The 20,764-nt window shown below is 31.7% G+C and overlaps 1 protein-coding gene across 3 annotated transcripts in view; it reads left to right on the top strand.

The window, feature by feature from the left end:
* Positions 1 to 20,097, top strand: part of LOC134716122 (uncharacterized) — a 56,657-nt gene extending 36,560 nt beyond the window's left edge. For all 3 annotated transcript variants that reach the window (XM_063578914.1, XM_063578920.1, XM_063578904.1), the window contains 10 exons: positions 1,078 to 1,234; positions 6,377 to 6,456; positions 7,673 to 7,928; positions 8,516 to 8,682; positions 9,205 to 9,391; positions 10,389 to 10,550; positions 11,851 to 12,018; positions 12,576 to 12,666; positions 13,355 to 13,415; positions 16,080 to 20,097. In XM_063578914.1, the coding sequence (XP_063434984.1) occupies positions 1,078 to 1,234; positions 6,377 to 6,456; positions 7,673 to 7,928; positions 8,516 to 8,682; positions 9,205 to 9,391; positions 10,389 to 10,550; positions 11,851 to 12,018; positions 12,576 to 12,666; positions 13,355 to 13,415; positions 16,080 to 16,712 (1,962 nt within the window). In that variant the 3' untranslated portion in view covers positions 16,713 to 20,097. The remainder of the gene's footprint in view (positions 1 to 1,077; positions 1,235 to 6,376; positions 6,457 to 7,672; positions 7,929 to 8,515; positions 8,683 to 9,204; positions 9,392 to 10,388; positions 10,551 to 11,850; positions 12,019 to 12,575; positions 12,667 to 13,354; positions 13,416 to 16,079) is intronic.
* The last annotated feature ends 667 nt before the right edge of the window (positions 20,098 to 20,764 follow it).

Raw genomic sequence — 20,764 nt, 5'->3', positions numbered from 1 at the left:
GTTGATCATAGAAAATGATAATACAAGTTGGGTATCAATGTTCTATGGACACATACTTGTTATTCAGTACTTTTGTTGTAATTTTTTTAAAGCTTGCTATTTTAATATATAAAACAAGAGTTGAGACCAGCGTTAACCATCAATGTAGGCTTAGAACATTTCAACTTTTTGAAGAAAAATTAAAAAAGCTTTCTAAGGAGACTAAAGCTATTAAATAACATCATAAAGCTTTAATTATGATTTAAGATCATGTAACATCAATTTTTCATTTGTATCCTTTTGTAAGTTAGTTTTGTTGTGTTTTGACAATACATATTGTCACATTGTCAAAACACATTTTAAATCCCTTTTTTAGTGTTAGCAAACTATGTACTGGTAGGATAGCAAGGATAGTGTCACTGTACAAATCCTTGAGGAGAGTTAAAAAAAAAAACTTCTATAAAACTTCTCTGCTATCAACAATATTTTGAAAATTAAATAATGGTGGTAAAAGTTACCCTTCAATTTTACTGGTTTCTCAAAGTCTTTCCTACACAATGCATAGATTTTATCTTTTAATTAATTATACTAAATTTAGCATAATTGATTATTGTAAAAAAAGCATGAAGATATGGTTCAGCTTCAGATTTTAATTATACATCTTAAAACTTGTTTTATTCTTTAAAACACATGAATGCTTAACATGTTTTAAAATGATTAATTATTAAACTAATGTAATGAAATACAGAATGATTCATAAAGGAACTGACTTTGGTGATGTTTTGAGATCAATGCTAATTAACAGGTTACTTTTAAAGAATTTTAAAAAATTCAATTATAATCATTAATGTCAATGAATTGTGTAAAAATGGGATATGGGTACTTCTAATGCAATGATAAATATTTATATAAAGGTGAAGGAAAATAGAAAATTCTATACTCAAGCTAAAATTTATATTGTCTGCCTAAAAGTCGAATGAATATATATATATAAACGAGTCTAAATTGAAAACTATGTTCAAACCTATATATAGATAGATCTCTAAAAAATAGTGTAACAGTTTTGAAATATGTTTTTTTTGTTTTTTGTTTTTTCAGATAGCAGCTTCTAAAATTTACCCTCTGACTTTAACTAAGCTATTGCCATATGTGTTATACAATATAACAATTAAAGTTAGACCAATTTTTGAGAACAGGACAGAAACTGGTTCCTGGAGTGACAATGTTACAACCTCTATAAGAACTGCAGAAGATGGTAAGTTTCTGGAGTGACAATGTTACAACCTCTATATGAACTGCAGAAGATGGTAAGTTTCTGGAGTCACAATGTTACAACCTCTATAAGAACTGCAGAAGATGGTAAGTTTCTGGAGTGACAATGTTACAACCTCTATAAGAACTGCAGAAGATGGTAAGTTTCTGGAGTGACAATGTTACAACCTCTATAAGAACTGCAGAAGATGGTAAGTTTCTGGAGTGACAATGTTACAACCTCTATAAGAACTGCAGAAGATGGTAAGTTTCTGGAGTCACAATGTTACAACCTCTATATGAACTGCAGAAGATGGTAAGTTTCTGGAGTCACAATGTTACAACCTCTATAAGAACTGCAGAAGATGGTAAGTTTCTGGAGTCACAATGTTACAACCTCTATAAGAACTGCAGAAGATGGTAAGTTTCTGGAGTGACAATGTTACAACCTCTATAAGAACTGCAGAAGATGGTAAGTTTCTGGAGTGACAATGTTACAACCTCTATAAGAACTGCAGAAGATGGTAAGTTTCTGGAGTGACAATGTTACAACCTCTATAAGAACTGCAGAAGATGGTAAGTTTCTGGAGTGACAATGTTACAACCTCTATATGAACTGCAGAAGATGGTAAGTTTCTGGAGTCACAATGTTACAACCTCTATAAGAACTGCAGAAGATGGTAAGTTTCTGGAGTGACAATGTTACAACCTCTATAAGAACTGCAGAAGATGGTAAGTTTCTGGAGTGACAATGTTACAACCTCTATAAGAACTGCAGAAGATGGTAAGTTTCTGGAGTGACAATGTTACAACCTCTATAAGAACTGCAGAAGATGGTAAGTTTCTGGAGTCACAATGTTACAACCTCTATATGAACTGCAGAAGATGGTAAGTTTCTGGAGTCACAATGTTACAACCTCTATAAGAACTGCAGAAGATGGTAAGTTTCTGGAGTCACAATGTTACAACCTCTATATGAACTGCAGAAGATGGTAAGTTTCTGGAGTCACAATGTTACAACCTCTATAAGAACTGCAGAAGATGGTAAGTTTCTGGAGTCACAATGTTACAACCTCTATAAGAACTGCAGAAGATGGTAAGTTTCTGGAGTCACAATGTTACAACCTCTATATGAACTGCAGAAGATGGTAAGTTTCTGGAGTCACAATGTTACAACCTCTATAAGAACTGCAGAAGATGGTAAGTTTCTGGAGTCACAATGTTACAACCTCTATCAGAACTGCAGAAGATGGTAAGTTTCTGGAGTGACAATGTTACAACCTCTATAAGAACTGCAGAAGATGGTAAGACTTTTATTTATTTTATTTTTTTATCAGAATAGATCAACACATATTTTCATGAACTTTTTTAAGAACTTCAATCATGCAGAGCCAGATTACGAAAGTGTCTGTGGTCCCTCTTTTTTGGGGGAAATATGATTTATCATATAGGGAATCACTGAAGCATGACAGGAGCAGGCCCTTTCTTAGGCTGTCAGTGGGCCTCCATTTATCAAAATTTTTAGATCAACCACTGTCATGTTCATGCAATCTGGACAAGGTTAGAAAATTGTGCAGTTCATGCCTCAATTGTGAAAGTTGGCAGGTATGTCAGAGGAACATTTTTAGGCAGTTAAGCTGCCTTATGCGAGCACCCTGGATTTGTGTGCTACCCAATAAATGCTGAAATACGTGCCATTGTTATTATCTAGCTGTCTACTATATTATTTATAACTTATTGGACAGTTTTTTCATACTTTTCATTCTGGATTAAAAAAAATATGACCAAAAGTTTTGAGGTTACACATAGGAAGTAGAGCACTTTAGGAATCCTTATTTAGTTTATTATCCCCTGAGCTTTTGGCTAAGATGTCAAAGAACAAATGTATGAAATATTTAATCGCCGAAAATATCTAAAGACAAGTAGTTAAGATTTCCCAAATTGCAAAACTTGTAGGAATATTGTTTGTCGTCAATACGTAGTCAACTATGTATATAAGTTCAACTGATCACGCTGTTGGCGGCAATTTTGAATTAGAAGACGAAATTTTCGTATCTTTTTAATTTGGAAGCAGGGGTTCAAATTAATTAGCGGTGGTCCGGGGTCTGTGACCTTCCACTTTTGCCGTCAGACTTTCTACTTAATTACTAGCTACGCCCGACGGACCTTGAAAGAAAATAAAAACATAACTTTGCAAACATTTTTACCAAAGTTTCCTAAAAAAACAATCTCAAACTTATTTTCATCATTACTATTCATGACAGCGATGTTCAATTTGTTCAACCGCTACCTTTATACAGAAAATCGCCAATAAATAATGTTTAAATCCGAGTAAAATCGTATCTCACTTTCTGTCAAAACAGACAACATTGTAAACAAAATGGCTGCCGCAAGATTACAATATCGGATCCGATTCCGGAAGCGGATAAGGGTAATCCCGGGTTTGGGGCTATCAAATAAAAAAATCCAGACAGGTGACAAAATACAGCTACGCATGGTTAATAAATATAAACTCTAGAATTTAAAACCAAAATTGTTTGAAAGAAGGAAAAAGCAGAAAATATTTTGTACACCAATTTTAATGTCAAAATCCAATACAAGTGACAGCTGGAAACAGTTTATCTAACAATATATATGTTCCTGGTAACAGTATAATATTTTTTATCAGTGATGAATGTTGTTAATGCATGTTAAATGCTTTTCAAGTTAAACATATTACTGCAATTTCAAGGGGTATTTTTTTCTTCTCAATTTTGATAGGTCAGTTAAAATATTTCTTATATAAAAAAAAAGATGTGGTATGATTGGCAATGAGACAACTATCCACAAGAAACCAAAATGACCAAAACTTGGTAACGGTCAAGATCCCCGCCCCTTAAACAATATATATTCATGTATGGGATAATATAACAAATCATATGAACTATAGGTGGAGTCCTGGGGCCACTCTACCCCTTTCTGTCTTAGAATTTATAACGGTCGAGATCCACAATCTTAAACAATATATATTTATGTATGGGACAATATTACAAATCAAATAAATTATAAGGGGTCCATATGGTCACTGTACACCTTCATGAGCGAGAACTTGGAAAAAATCGAGATCATCACCCCTTAAGACTATATAACAAATCAAATGAAATATAGGGGAAGTCCCCGTGGTCACCCTTCCCCTCATGTTTAAGAACTTTGAAACAGTTGGAATCCCCAAATCTAGATTAAAATATAGGGGGAGTCCCTGCAGTCACCTGATTGAGAAATTGGAAACAGTCGAGATCTCCACCTTTAAATTAAACCATATATATTCATGTATGAGAACTAATCAAATGAAATATAGGGAGAGTCCTTAGGGTCACCCTACCCACTTCTGTTTGATAACTTAGAAACAGATGAGATCCCCACCCCTTAACCATATATATTCATGTATTGGACAATATAACAAATCAAATGAAATATAGGGGAAGTCACTGGGGTCCCCACTACTCCTGTTTGAAAACTTGATAATGGTCTAGATCCCCTCCCATAAACCATATATATTCATAATGAAATTTCAGGAACTCAATTTTCGGCTCTCCCTTGACACCATTTGCGAGTATGGTCTTGAGGAAACGATGATAGTCCGTCGGACGGGGACGATAAATGGCTGGCCCGTGTTAAGAGAGAGCCACATCTCTTGCACGTTAAAGACACCCTTGTAGATTTCGAAAAAGAGTAGGCTAATGCCGCTACAAGGCAGCACTCGCACCCGCAAAGTGGAAAGGGATTAATATAAGTTGCAAAACTTGTTTCCCAATCCACTATAAATAAATATGTTTAAACTAAACTAAACTAAACATATATATTCATGTATGGGACAATATAAAAAATTAAATGAAAAATAGGGGTAGTCCCTAGGGTCACCCCACACCCTCTTGTGTGTGTTTTGAGAACTTGAAAAAAGATTAAGATACCAACACCTTAACCATATTCATTCCTGTTTTTCATTTCAAAAAGATTGAATGACATACAAGGTCAATCTCATAGGCGACACATATGCATATCACTTTGCTAGACCCTAACACCTGTCATTTTATTCCAAATTTAGACATCATGGACTTGGGGTAAAGGTGGGAGTCATTTACATTTACTATGGACAGGTCAGTCAGACCTCACCATTGATCCCTGTAGACTAGTAGTAAACATTTGTCTGATTTGTGTCTCATAACTTTGTACTGTAAAACACAAACTCATTTTTCTTTCTAGGGAAGCAAGTTCATTAATACTTTTACAACCTCGTACTAAAGTCAACTTGAACAACTAACAGTCAACTAATACGAACAATTACGCTCAACTAGAAGAACTGCAATCATTGCAAATTTGTACCACTGCTGACTCATGAAAGACTCATGACCATTCGTGGTCATGTGCGTTGCTATTGAAAACCTTGATAAAATATGAATTATTTGCCTTAATGTTTAATTCATTAAATGAACATAAATGCACAATTATATATGAATGTTTTTAATGTTTGTTCTTTTAAATCTTTAAAAAAAAGTTGAAGCAACATATTGCCACAGTTTTCATAATTATGTTTGCCTTGGTTTTTGGTTAACTGCCTACAATGCTTACAGCGCTTTGATTTATATGAAGCAGATACATTTTGAAACAAATTTACTCATGCTTTTGTATGTCCCACTTAGGGGTATTATGTTTTTTTTGGTCTGCATGTTTGTTCTTTTGTCCATACTGTTCTGCTTCAGGAAAAGTTTTGGTCAAGTTAGTTTTTTTGCTGAATTTGAAGTCTAATCAACTTGGAATATCAGATAAGTTCATATGTTTTTATCATCCTATTATATGATTTTTCTAATGTTTATGCCAATTTCATGGTCCAATGAAAATAGAAAAGGATTGTGTGTGGGGCATCCATGTACTATGGACAAATTCTTGTTAATTTCAGTGGATGAATAACCTGTTAAAGAAGTTTATAAAAATAGTTTGGTATATAATTACTGTTGCTAAACTATGTACCAATACATGTAGTTATATAGTATTCATAATTATTCATAAGATTGATGTATTAATGGCATCATTCTTCTTACTTGTTTACTGTTTTTTTAATTGTACATGTATAAAATACATTTGTTCAAATACAAAACCTATTTTTCAGTGCCTCGTGCAGTTCCAACATTATGGCCAGGCTACTTTTCACAATCGAATGATCCAGAGAAAATTAAAATCTATTGGGAGGTATGTACTTCTTGTTTGTATATTTCTATAAACATTTTGTGAACCTAAGTATTTAGAAAATTAACATAATCCTATTTATCCCTAATTTCCAACAATTTAGCCATTTATACCTTGAAAAGTATAATAATCAAAAAGGAAACTTAAATGACCACTAAGATAAGATCTAATAAGGACAATAATGACAAAAATCATTCATAGGAGTTATAATAAGATTTTGTCATTTTGGCTCTTCATAATCTTGAATGCTTACAAAATACAAAAAGATGTATATATTCTGTAAACAGAAAATAGATTATATAAATTCATTTTAGCTGAAGGGGGGACAGTGGCGTCCCAATTATTATCTCTCCTACATCCCTAACCCTACTTTCAGCAAAAATCAGCTGAAAGAAACTTTTCAAGCAATGATCCCAATTACCCTTGTCCGTCTGTCTAAACCAAATGCTATGAATCCTATACACAATGCTTATTACCACAAAATACAGATGAAGTTACTTGTTTGAATTTTGGTGGTGTTACTTTTCTGTTCTAGAGTTATGCCCCTCCTTAAAGTAATATGCAAGAGGGGGCATTATCTTTGTCTTATTGGACACATTCCCCATTTATTTATCCTTCTTCTTCCATTTCCCTCCCCTCTGGTTCACACCCCCTGACTTCTGCTTTCAGACCCTTATTCCAAAGTTCTGTCATCCTTGTCTCACCTCTCAAATCTATGGTTCCTAGTCTTGAACAAGTAGTATTGTTATATTTAATGTGACAATTTTGTTGATGGTATTTTTGTTTGTTTTAAAACATATAAAAAGAATATGATTACCAAATTTGACAGTGCAAAAGACTTCTATTCTTTAACCACAAACACCTTTAAAAGATAGACAAACCAACAGTCAGCATTTATACCTATATTATTATAATCTGGTGTCCTAAAGAAATGAAATGGATAAGAATGCATAGAGTATTTTTAAGCTATAGGAGCAATAAATACTAGCATTTTCCTTAGAATTTTTTTTATATCATTCTGGTAAACATGAATTTATGAAATACCATCTTGTTTCTAAAACTATAACATCAAATCCATAACACTATATATCAGAAAATGATTTCAGATAGCATCACATTCTAGCAATATAGCATCACATTACAATGATGCTAAAAGGCCTTGGGACGAACACTGTACTCTTTATATTGATCACATGTTATGTTTGAATTTCCTTTACAGCCAATTGATGATGTAAAGAGATGTGGCATTATCCAATCATACAGAATCATATTGAAGGAAATAGTTCTCTTTGGAGAGAAAGTTGAAAAGGAAGAAAATTTTACTAAAACATACAAAGATATCCCACCTGAAGCTATATCATATGAAATTCAATTGGAACCAATGAAAAAATATGAAATAAAACTAACACAGAGAACCAGTGTTGGCTATCCCACTGTAGATGATGCTCATATTTATGTTTACCCACAATATATTCGTAAGTGCAATTTTTTTCCATGTTACCTAGTCAATTGACTACTCTGTAAATATAAGGAGATGTAGTTATTTTGTGGTGTGATTGCCAATGGGATAACTAAGCACCACAATTCAAATGCTGTGGATATAAACAACTATAAGTTACACAATGGCCTTTGACAATGAGAAAAACCAATACAGTGTAGTTAGCTATAAACAGTCCTGACATAATAGATGTGAAACAATTCATGTTTTTTAGGGCCCACATTACCTAGTTTATTGATTATTGATTTTTCAGTCCCCGAGGGTATCACCAGCCCAGAAGTCAGCACTTCGGTGTTGACATGAATATCAATTATGTGGTCATTTTTATAAATTTCCCGTTTACAAAACTTTGAATTTTGGATTTTCTTATCTAAGGCATAGATAACCTTAGCAGTATTTGGCACAACTATTTGGAATTTTGGATCTTCAATGCTCTTCAACTTTGTACTTGGCTTGATAAAATTTGATTTAAGCGTCACTGATGAGTCTTATGTAGACAAAACGCACCTCTGGCGTACAAAATCTGAATCTATTGGTAACTTTTGAGTTGTTATTATTTTTCAGGACCCTCATTACCTAGTTTAACATTGGTAGAAGCTATCAGTCACATTCAAGTTTTATTCACATGGAATTTAAGAACTATCAATAACAGTACTGGTGACTTTTCTAACTATAATTTGTCATGGTGCAAAAAGAATAGTACAAAGCCAGGAAAACCAGGAAATTGTCAGGTAAAAATAAAATACACTCTTATCATCAACGTTCTTGTGAACCAATAAATTAAGCACTCTACATTGGGTAAACAAACAATGTTTCAGCTGGTGTTGGCTTCATAATAATTTCCTGTTGTTATTTTTTGCAAGGAACATTAAGATAAAGTTTTTATACAATTAATAATTTTGTCAATCTTCGAATTTATAGAATATTATGAAATTTGAACTGAATCTATTTATTATTATAAAATACATTTGAAGACTAATTTAGAAAATGTCTTATTGTTAAGCCTGTGACTTTTGTTGCAGAAATCTTGAGATGGGGATAGTGATCAGGCGGCAGTGTTAGCTATCTTCCTAAAAGATTTTTAATTTAGAAGGAGGAAGACCTGGGTACTTCAATCATACTTTGCAAGGTCCTTATGCTTGTCAGACAGTTTTCGCTTGACCTTTACCTCATTCCATTTCAAAATTTAAGAAAAATCAAGACAGAAAACGGTTCTGATTTGTTAACGTTTACATTGTTTTATTGATTTTCAGGAGGCTATTAAATCAGAGCTGATTTTAGACAACAATGCTACTAACAAAACAACAGTTTCAATTAATATAACTGAGAATTATTTTGATTATTGGTTTGGAATATCTGTTGAAGAAACAGTACATAATGGTTGGTTCATCAGCAGTGGTATTACATGGTACAAACATTGTGTATATCTAAAAGGAGGAGGTTAGTATAGAAAGGAGGTGGGAGCGGTCCTGATCTAGAAATTCCTGCCTTACAAACATAAAATCAGGAGGTCCTGAATTTAAAGAAAATAAATCCTGACATCCTGAAATTCAAAAAAAGAAATGGCTGACCCCCAAAAGGATCAATCCCAAAATTCCCAGCTTAAAAACACACCATCCTGACATCCTTGGAAAGGTCCTGCCCACACTCTATAGAGAATCTCTGATTTTCTGATGGCCATCTAAATAACCTCCCTGGATCTAAGTATGTCTTTCTTGCAGAACTTACCTATTTTATTATTTTAGATAAATCAGGATAGTTTGCAGGTCACAGGTCAAATGTCAAACTATGGTCCTAGTTGTTGTAAACGTAAAATTCCGAGCGTTCATAATTTATAAGTAAACACCATATTTGTAGAAAATATCAGTCCTGATGATTTATTCACATTACATGTATGACATGTACTATACAGACGTTTCATAAAATACAAAATACACGGCATACACTCCGATAGTACAAACATTCAGCCATCTTGTCCATCCGGCAACACATCTCTCTCTCCCACGTCACTATCACACAACGTAAAAAATACGGGAAACAACGTTAACACTGTTTTGCGACATTACGGACATGAAGACAAACTCACAATCACAACACTAGTTAAAACCTTGATGACATGATACAGACTTTACTTCTTTGGCAGTTTCTTACTTTAAAGTGATCAAGAAGTTGAATAAGAAAATAGTAATTAACAATGATAGAAAACAGCTTTTCATTTCTAATTTAGATAGCAGGAGCTGCAATGATTCATCATGTTAAAACTGTTTCTGAATGAATTGTTGAATTTAACATTGTTGTGATATAAGGAAAAAACAGTTTGTTTAACGGAATGAATATTTTTGGGAAAAATCAAGGGCTAAGATTATCCAAAAAATAATTTTGAAAAAACCCCAATGAATCAGTATTTACTTTATGATATGTTATATGATCTTTACAGTTCCAAAGAAACCATTAGAGTTGGAAGTACCCACAGATACTGACCAAGAAGATGGTATTTTTATCATATGGAAACCATACACCTGTACCCAGGGTCAAGGAAAAGTTGCTTTTTATGAAGTTCGGTTTTGTACGACTGGCAGTGCAGAAGATCAATGTGAAGGTTTGTTTGGTTTTTCCAGTGTTTTCACTCCTTGAATTGAGCTCATTATGTCAAAAAGTTTAAAATTTCAAGTTCAGAATACAATGTACTATACTATTATTTGAGTAATTTATACATGTTTTCAATTTAGTGATTTTATTCATCTTTTATTGATAACTGAAAAATGTGTACTGCAACACAAAGGTTCCCCATGCACTTATGGGTTGGGTAAATGAAAATTAAAAGTGCCAGCCATTAGAAAGAGTGAAGTTATCATAAGTTTCCCCTCATTAAGGGACATACTTCAGCAACAACATGTGGGTTTTTGATTTTCTTAACTGATTGAAGACTTTTCAAGTTTTTAACTTGAAGCCTACGATTATTTTCTGTTTTATTAAGGGGCATAACTTGGGATCCTCCTACCTTTATTGTGTTAATTCATATTCAATTTTTGATTGGTAGTTTCTAACATTTTACATAGGTAATAACTGTTCCAAGTGTGGGCCATAATATTAAGACCTCCGTCTCAAAAGTTTGATTTTTGGGTAAAGATTGAATGAAATGCAATCATAACCCTATGTTACTGACTTGATATCTAAATCTTCAAAAGGCTTATCACTACCTTTTTGATACCCAAAATATAGTGAATTGATCATAACATTCTATAACATTCTGTCCATTAAATTTCCAGAAATATATCAATGTAATATATGCTCAAATATTCAAGTTACTAAAAAATGTAACATCTGGCAAAAAATTACTTAACTTGTGCAATTTGCAGGAATTTAATATCTGTTCTAAAAATATAAATGATGTCATTGTAAATTATCTTTTTAAAAAATGGAGTTGTCTCCCATTGTCCATAATTTGTAGTTGAATGAACTACTGTGGATTCATTTATTTTTCGTGGATATCAATTTTCATGGATTACTGAAAACTTGCATATTCGTAAATATTTGATTTTTGTGGTATTGCCAATCTCTCTAGATCTTCTACTGTATATTCAGAAATTGTTGAATGCTTTATTATTGGAATTTTAAACATGACACAAATACAAGATTATTATTGCAAACACCTAAATTTATGGTATTTGTTTACAGATGATTGGATTTTAAATGAAGCAGTCTACATCTAAATTGTCTCCAAAATTATAGTATGTAGTGATGGACTGGTCCAACCATTCAGCCTTCTTTCCTAGGCTTTTGTGTCTTATACTTCCCTTGAACTACTTGCTGTATAGCAAGGTTTTGTTTTGTGAGATTTGCTTCCAGTACCTATTGTTGTAATTTCAATTATCTTAAAAATATTGTATCATATACAGGCAAAGAACAGAATGAAACCGTGTCTGCCTCAGAATCATCATACACATTGCAGAATTTGATTGAAGGTCAAACTTATATAATCAACATAAGTGCCAAAATGGAAGATGGACAATATGGACCTTGGACTACATCTAAAAAAGTCCTTTTTAAGTCCCCAAAGACTTTTGGTAAGTTTACTTAATGTTTTAAGGCAAGATTTATCACTAAAATCATGTCTTTACTTTTAAAAACGTTTGAATTAGGAAAAACAAGGCAAAGATATGTATTTCTTTGAAAGTTTGATTAAGATAAACCTTTAGAGCAAATTATGGCTTAATTCCCATCAACTATTTATTTTGCTTCATTTCACTTGAACAAGTGTACATTTTACAAATTAAATTTTGCTATTATAAAAGAATAAATTGTGTCTCTCTTGCTTCTTGCTTCTTCAAAATATCAAAATATGTTTGTGAATTTAATTTGAGTATTGTATTAGTAAACTTTACTGTGTTTGCGGATCACCAATAAGTCATGTTTAATACCATGTGGTATTAAGATATGTAGCTTTACTGGACTGGTTTACCATGCCTGGAATTTTGTATACAGACAGTTAAAAAGAAACAATCTAGATTTTTAAATTATTTGTAAGATACTGCAAATGCTTTTTCCAGTGCTACCATGCTTGATATTATTGTCTTGCTGATTTCTGTGAAACCTCATAATCTATAATACATTGTGTTTACAGAATCAGAAACAGAGAATTTGATACTAGGAGCTGCTATTGGAGGTATTGCAGCATTTGTTATATTGGTAATAGTTGGTATAGTGTATTGTAGGTAAGTAATTATACTGTAAGCAAACTTTTTTTCACTAGTATTTGCACAGATTTTGACAGCATGTAAAACTTAGATCTTTCCTTATAAGCTACATTAATCAAATTCTAAAATCGCAAAAAAATTAGAATAGAATCCATTCAAAAATATAAATATACAAATTAATACAGTTGACTTTTATAAAAAAAGAAGATGTGGTATGAATGCCAATGAGACAACTCTCCAAGAGAGACCAATATAACACAGAAATTAACATCTATATGGGACTGTACAGCCTTCAACAATGAGCAAAGCCCACACTGCATAGTCAGCCAATTAAGGCCCAGAAATGACAATGTAAAACAATTCAAACAAGAAAACTAACGGCATTGAAGCTAGAAATATGTTCTCAAATAGTTCACTATCTTGTGTTCTTAGAATACTTACAAGAATATAAATATACAAATTAATACAATTGACTTTTATTAAAAAAGAAGATGTGGTATGAATGCCAATGAGACAACTCTCCACAAGAGACCAAAATAACACAGATATCAACAATTATAGGTCACCATACGGCCTTCAACAATGAGCAAAGCCCATACCGCATTGTTAGCTATAAAAATGCCCCGAAATGACAATATTAATGTAAAACAATTCAAATGTGGAAACTTAAGGCCTATTTTATGTAAATATTTTGTGTACTTTTCAGGCGTTCTTTAAAAAAACAAGCAGAAGAAGTGAAAGAGATCAATCTGCCTACTATTAAAACAGTATGTATGGTTTTATTAGTTTATGTAGAACATATATAATGCACTAAGGTCTACCTCTATCTGAATAAATTTGCAGAAGTGAAATATTAACAAGATTTGGCTTCCATTGAATGTGATTATCATTCCATGTTAGTTTGTTGTTCAGTGGTGTTTTTAAGCATTGGCATGATATAAACTTATTGCTAATTCAGTATTTAATCAGCTTAAGGTTATAATACACCTCTGAGGAGCAAAAGAATTAAAAAAAATCCTTAACCTGATTTTCCGGTTTATATGACTGTAAATTAATGATAGGTGAAGAAAAAATCATTAGGTGGTGCACTTGCCATGACATTTAAAAAATAGCTTTGATGATTTCCCCATATTTTGGGTTATTATTATTGGGAAAAAATTGTGCTTCCACAATTAAACTTTTTCAAACTTTCAATAAAGATGAAGGGCACAAATCTGAACAGATTTAACTTTAAAAAAATAAAGCTAGGTGTTAATATAAGATACTTATTTTATTGTTTTATCATCTTTTGATGCTTTTCCTTGTCATATTTACCATGCTATCAATTCTGTAAATTTGTGATTTTTATCTGTTTTAAGAACAAACTGCATATTATTTCAACTTCTGTGTTATATATAAATGATTGAATAAATATACAAATCTAAAAAAAAAAAGGGAAAAGGAAAAAGGGATATGGGATGTACATGTTTCTAGTAAAATCACCTTTTTACCCATTTTGGCTAAAAAGACTGATTAAGTGATTGGTAATAGAATTTGAAAAAAAAATTACTAAAAATTTTGTAAATACACAATTTTTTCACCGTGTTGAGTTTTTAATTATGATATTTATTAAATTCATTGGTATTTTCCACTTCAATCACATGCTTTGGAAATAGTTCCAGAACGAGATTTCAACTAGACTAAAACATTAAAAGAATACAATTAAGAAAACAACATGTATGTACACAAGGCTTTTCTCATGAAATAAAAGAAATTATCTTATTTATTAAAGTATTAAACAGAGCTTTTAATGTAGAGTGGGGTGCTCATTTTCGCCACATCTTTTCTACAGTTTATGTTCAGGTCTAAATGTTTTTGAAGTATACTGATATTTCTATATGAAGATAACTTCCAATGCAAAATATTCTCAAGCTTGAAGACATGTTTGTTCGAAAAATATAATCATCTTAAAAATTGGATTAAAGGGTGTTTAGATTTCCTGATTTTTTTGTCAATGGGGGACACATATTTGCTGTTTATACACATCTATTTAAAACCAAATAACCGCAGCTTTAAACAACATTGATCAAATCAATTTCATTATAGATGAATAGCAGACATTTCAAAGGTGTTAAGAACTGAAATTTAGAGCATTCAGTCAAAGAATTACTTAGAAATACTTCTTTGAATTCGTGTTTTTCTTCAGGAAATTGGCCGAAAATCGTTGTCTGTTTTTCGGTCCTTTTCAGTAGGTGCTGCAATTTTGTCTCAGTTTTAAAAAACAATCATATTTGTTATATAATATCATTTACCTGTATATGTCTTCCATTTCAGCCATCCTTTGAGGTTTTTACACCTCAAAATCATAAAACGGCGAAATTGTGTCCACGGCGAATATGGGCGCCCCACTCTAATGACTTTTTTAAATAACCATTTTTATAGTTTTTGGTAGTGAAGGACAAGATTTGCTTTGTGATCCATTTGTTATATATCATATGTACCAACATCTTGGGATAATATGTTTTTTATTAGTTTAATCCTTTTACTGTGGATTCACTTACGTGTATACTATTCGTTGGATACTAATTTTTGTGGATTTCGTGGGTACAGGGAAACCACAAATTAAGATATTCAAAAAATTACAAATTTTCTTTAGAAATGTATGCAGACATTGCCAGAATCACGAAATTAAATATCCACAAAAATGCAAGTTTTCCTCAATCCACTAAAATTGGTATTGAAAATAAAAGAATCCACAGTAGTTGGTTAAAATGATTAATAACAAAGTTTAAATAATGAAGAAACAAATCTGTTTAAGGTAAAGCCTAAAAATGTAGAGATGTTCATTGTAGTAGCAGCTGATCCTAATACATATTTGAAGAGGGTAGTAAAGGGGGTATATGTACAGCTAGACTAATACAAACAGAAATGGTCATTGGCATGAATAACCAACTTTTTTTTTTAAATGGCTTATACTTTGGGCTTGTTTACCTTTTTGCACAGTGAATAATGAGCTTCAAGCATGAACAAATGAAATATACAAATTGCAAATACACAACTAAACTAACTCTTTAATTATATGGGGTTTAATATGGAGTACAGTTAAATCTAAATAAACGTGGATATGTATGTGTGTGATTTTTGAAGAATTAACAAAAATGTGAGATTAATTATTGAGATTTCAGACAAAACCTGAAACAAATTTATCTATCAAATATTATATTGTGAGTTGTTATTAATGTGATACTCACCCTGTTGCATTAATAAAACCCTCACAATAACTTCTGATTTTACAGTATTGAAATGGATTTAAATAGGTATAGCAATGATTAAGAATGTTTGTGAATGAATACATGCAAGAGGTACAAATAAAAGGTTGATTTAATGATTATTTGAAAAATAAATTTACTTGCATTGAATTATTAATAAATAAACCTTTCTGTCTTTTTTAGAAATCTGGTTTTGATAAAAGAGAAAACAATGGCAGTGGAATTGATACCCATGAATCTCTTCAGCCTTTACTACGGAATAGTAATGGTAACGACAGTGGATTAGGTGGATCAAGTACAAATGGAAACAGTATATCGCACAACAATAGTTTGGATAAAAAATATTCCAATCAAAATGGCAGCACGGGAGGGTACAACAGTAAACACAATAATCATATACATCAGAATGGAAGTATTATTCAAACTGATGCTATAATCGAGTCTCTGGGAGTTAGTGAAAATACTAATCAATCCTTCGGAGAAACTTCATTCACCACAGGTGAAATGTCCGGTGGAAATGAAATGAACAGTGTAGACTACACAGACGTTGAGTTAATACATTCTTCAGATGAGGAATCCTCGTCTAATAACTCTTCATGTGTTCCCTCAAGCAATAATTCACCCAAACATTCAGGAAAAAAATCTTTTTACTCAAGTACTAATAGATCTGATAGAGAAAACAAGGGTTTTTCAGACACAGACGAAAGAGGACAAGATTCCAGTAATATTGAATCTTATTGTGAGCAGGGGGAAACAAGTGCTATAGATTCTTATTGTCAGAAGGGGTTAAATTCAAGTACTGGTGTAACGACATGATTAATACATTGAACACCAGTCCACATCCATCATTATATTTTACCAATAATAGAATGTTATCCAAGTATGTATCAATATGAAAAATGCTCTAAAACTTGCCTGGAATATTAAAATGACAATATGTCTCCCTCGCATATTTTGGCAAGAGATTTTATTTAGTCCTGTCCGTCCATCTGTTTGTCTATGATAAGAGATATTCAAGACCAAATCACTATATAGTTGTAGTAGTCATGCAGTAAATGCTCTTCATATTTGATATTTTTTTATCAGATTACAACTAGGGCTTTCCATACAAAACATGAACTGCCTTTTCTTTATACATGGAATTTATTAGATGGAAAATTTACAAGTACATTGGAATACATGTACATATATTGAATTGAAATAAAATTAGTAATTTAGGTTAAAAAATGAAGGAATGGTTGTTGTTTCACATCATGCGCATATATTTTACTTGTTTTAAGGGCATTTTACATGTAAAATTATCTTATTGAAATTTTAAACAGTAATTTTAAAGGTAATTTTAATTTTTAGTTTTTAATAAAAATCATATCATAAGGCAGCTTAAAACACATGTTAAATCTTTTATTATTTATGGATAGTTAGAATAATTAATCATCCAATCATAAATTTGAATTTAAATCATTTTTTGCAATTTTTGTTTGGTTTTACAGTACAATCACAGACTGCATGTGTATTATGAATCTCTTTGTTATCTTATCGCTGCATAGGAATGTTTGTTAAAAAAAAAAATCGTTTATTTATGTATTTCTTTAGATTCCATAAAAATCTTAATATTACAATATTATTACAATCTCAGCAAATCACAAAGAAGGAATTACAAAATATACTAACTTGCAGTTTGCACTTCTTAGACTTTCATTTTATGTTGCAGTTGTATCTTGCTGCATCTTTTATTGAAGTAGTATTGTTTTTACTAACTGTCTTTTAACTAATTAGGACTTAACATTCTTTTATATGTTTGTTAGTGATTATCTTTTGTATTAACTTATGTATGTACATTCTTGTAATTTTATAAATGTATTTATTTATTTTTTTAAAGTGAATGAGGCTATAAAAATAGTTATCTTAGCCCATCTGGTCAGTTGATGTGTTCATTGGACAGCTTGACATTTTTATCAGACTGGTTTCTGGAAATCATCACAGAAAAAAATACAAAAACACAAATGTATTCCTAAATTTCATATTTTTGGTAAATTTGTGATATGATGGGTTCATTTTAGAAAAGTCCATATGTTTTTTAAATGTGAAGTAGCTTTTTTAAAATGATAGTTCTGCCATTTCCTTGATTAGTCTGGTAAAATTCCATGCATTGAATCTAAAGATTTATAATTAACTCATTCTTTTTTCCTTTATTAGCATTATCATGTTGAGTTTTAATCCTGTGCTTGAGTGACTACTGTATTTCAATAACTAATGTTCCAATTTTACACATAGTTACATGTTGTATTAAATAATTTTATAAATATTTGATGATAGTTATTCATAAAAATTATTTTTGTGGTGTAATAGAGGTTTTGTTTTGTAATTCAAGCTCAAATAGTACATGTAATAAGATCTGTATAGTCATCATCTTATGTCTTTCTTCTGTCGGTGACCTCTTACCAAAACTGATTTATCTTCATTTCGTCATATTAAGGATTTTACCCTGTATCTCTGAATGAATATTGCATATCTGGGTTCCCGTATTTGTTTCAAGCTTTTAACGAAAAATATTTTTAATGGAATATTCATTATTTTGTACTTTTGCACCTTTTAAACAACAAAGATGTTTCTCAGTATGCATGTTATTTAGGAGATAACTGTATTGTATATTAAGCTCCGACAGAATCTTCTGCTTCTGCTTCTTCTGCTTCTGCCTGATAATGACCACAATCAACGAGCTGATTATTATGTCATGACTAAGGTGCGCATGCAGACCCCCCCCCCCCCCACCCCAACCCCCCAATTTCAATAATTTAGTTCAGCTTTGTCAGTGAGGCTTTAAAGGCCTCGACTGACGGTGCTGATGCTACCCCAGGAGGGAGAGCGTTCCAATCCCTGATTGTTCTTGGGAAAAATGAGTATTTTCTGTAATCACTTCTGCTTGCAGGAATTTGGAAACTTTTGTCGTGCATGTTCCTCGACAGTCGTGTTGGTTGCATAAGACGACCTTCCTTAATAACAGCCACTTTGTCGTGTTCTATTTTATAGAGCATAGTTAGCCTAGCATCTTTTCGCCTTTTTTCCAGAGATGGCCATTCCAGGTGCTCAATCATTTTGCTGACACTTGAGTGATTATGGTGTTTGTTGGAAACGTATCTTGCTGCTCTTCTCTGGACCATTTCTAAGCGATCTATTTCCGTTTTAAAGAATCAATTGGGGATTTGATGGTCGCAAATTAAGTTTACTGGCGACATGTTAGCGGAGACAGTAAACGGGTATTTGCGACCATCAAATCCCCAATTGGTGCCGTCGGAGCTTAAAATACAATATTGGTATCTCCATTCTAATGAAACTGTCAGAAAACAACGTTAAAACATGTATTTAAAATCTGTCATATGCCGTCTGCGCTTGCGCGTAAGTCCCATAGCATCAATTATTAATTGATGCCATGTAAATAAGTGACTTTATCCAATCAAAATGAACGTTACAAACGTTGTTGCATTAGAATTTTAAATTGCATGTTACTGAAGTGATTTACAATAGGATTACTTTCCAAATTTAATTCTGTAAATAGAAAATTTTTGTGACTACAATTTTTATTGTGAAATTTACTCTACAAAAATGCTTCATTGTCCATTTCAAAAAATTATCACAGAAATATTTTAACTGGCCCTTTAAAGGCCAAACCAGCTAACAAAACCAGAAAAGAAATTGAATCAACATATGTACAGTGATAGATATATAATATACCTGAACTTTATGTTGATACTAAAATATATATTATTTTCTTATGTTGTTTTTCTCACAAGATCATTCTATAAAAATAATGCACTGTGGTCAAATTAACTCTTACATCAAAAGGTAATTGTACACTTTTATATTAATAAAAACTATGTGAGTGGGGAACATTTCATGGATTATACTTGATTGTAAAAATAGTGAAAAAAATCTCACAATAAAACCAGATTTTAAATGTTAAAATTATATACTGATTAGCAGATTAAGATGTGGTGTCCTTCAAATAAATCTTTTTGTCCTCAATCCGAGTAATGACAGCATTTAGTTAAATGAACTGGTGTCAACCTTATCTATACACATATAATTCATACAATTGCATTCCATTTTATTATTGATTTGTTGTTTTAGTATGTGTAATGTTTGTGAAAATTTACAATGTTTTATGATCTGACTATGTCATTGAATAAATTATACAAATATACCTCTCAAAGAATTTCTTTATTGTGTTTTGGATAAAATATTGATAAAGAATATATTAGATTTATCAGCTGTATGTGTATACATGTACATTTTAGTTCAGTCTTCTCAAGGATGACCTATTCTTTCAAAACTTTGTAATATGACAACTAGCATATAATGCATGTTTAATCACAGCCACCGTTGTAAAAAATCAAATTTACTGAGTTATTTCAAAACAATTTCAGACATTGCCAAAGGTCATTTTGAGATTACCATTAAAGTTTTGAAACTTTACAAACTACAAAGAATTTAAAGTCAACTTTAATTTTCACAATTGTACAACTTCTATTCCATATTATTTCATATAAAAAATAAGATGTACATGTAGTATCATTACCATTGAGACAACCATTCACTGGAGATAAAGTGAGGAGAATGTAAGCAGTTATAGGTTACTGTATGAGCTTCAATAGTTATCAAAGCCTTAAATTTAATACAGCAGACACATGTTTTCTCTACATAAGAATCATTATTGGAACTTAGATCAAAATAGTGAGAAAGCCAAACAAGTATAAATTAGAAGAGTATTGAGAACCCAAAATTCCAAAACGTTTTGCCAAATACAACTATGGTAATCTAGGCCTGTGGTTAAAAATCCTTAGTATTTCGAATATTTCATACTTTTTCAA

This window comes from Mytilus trossulus, chromosome 1 (genome assembly GCF_036588685.1).
Source record: "Mytilus trossulus isolate FHL-02 chromosome 1, PNRI_Mtr1.1.1.hap1, whole genome shotgun sequence".
NCBI lineage: Eukaryota > Metazoa > Mollusca > Bivalvia > Mytilida > Mytilidae > Mytilus > Mytilus trossulus.
This window is presented reverse-complemented; position numbering and strand designations above follow the sequence as displayed.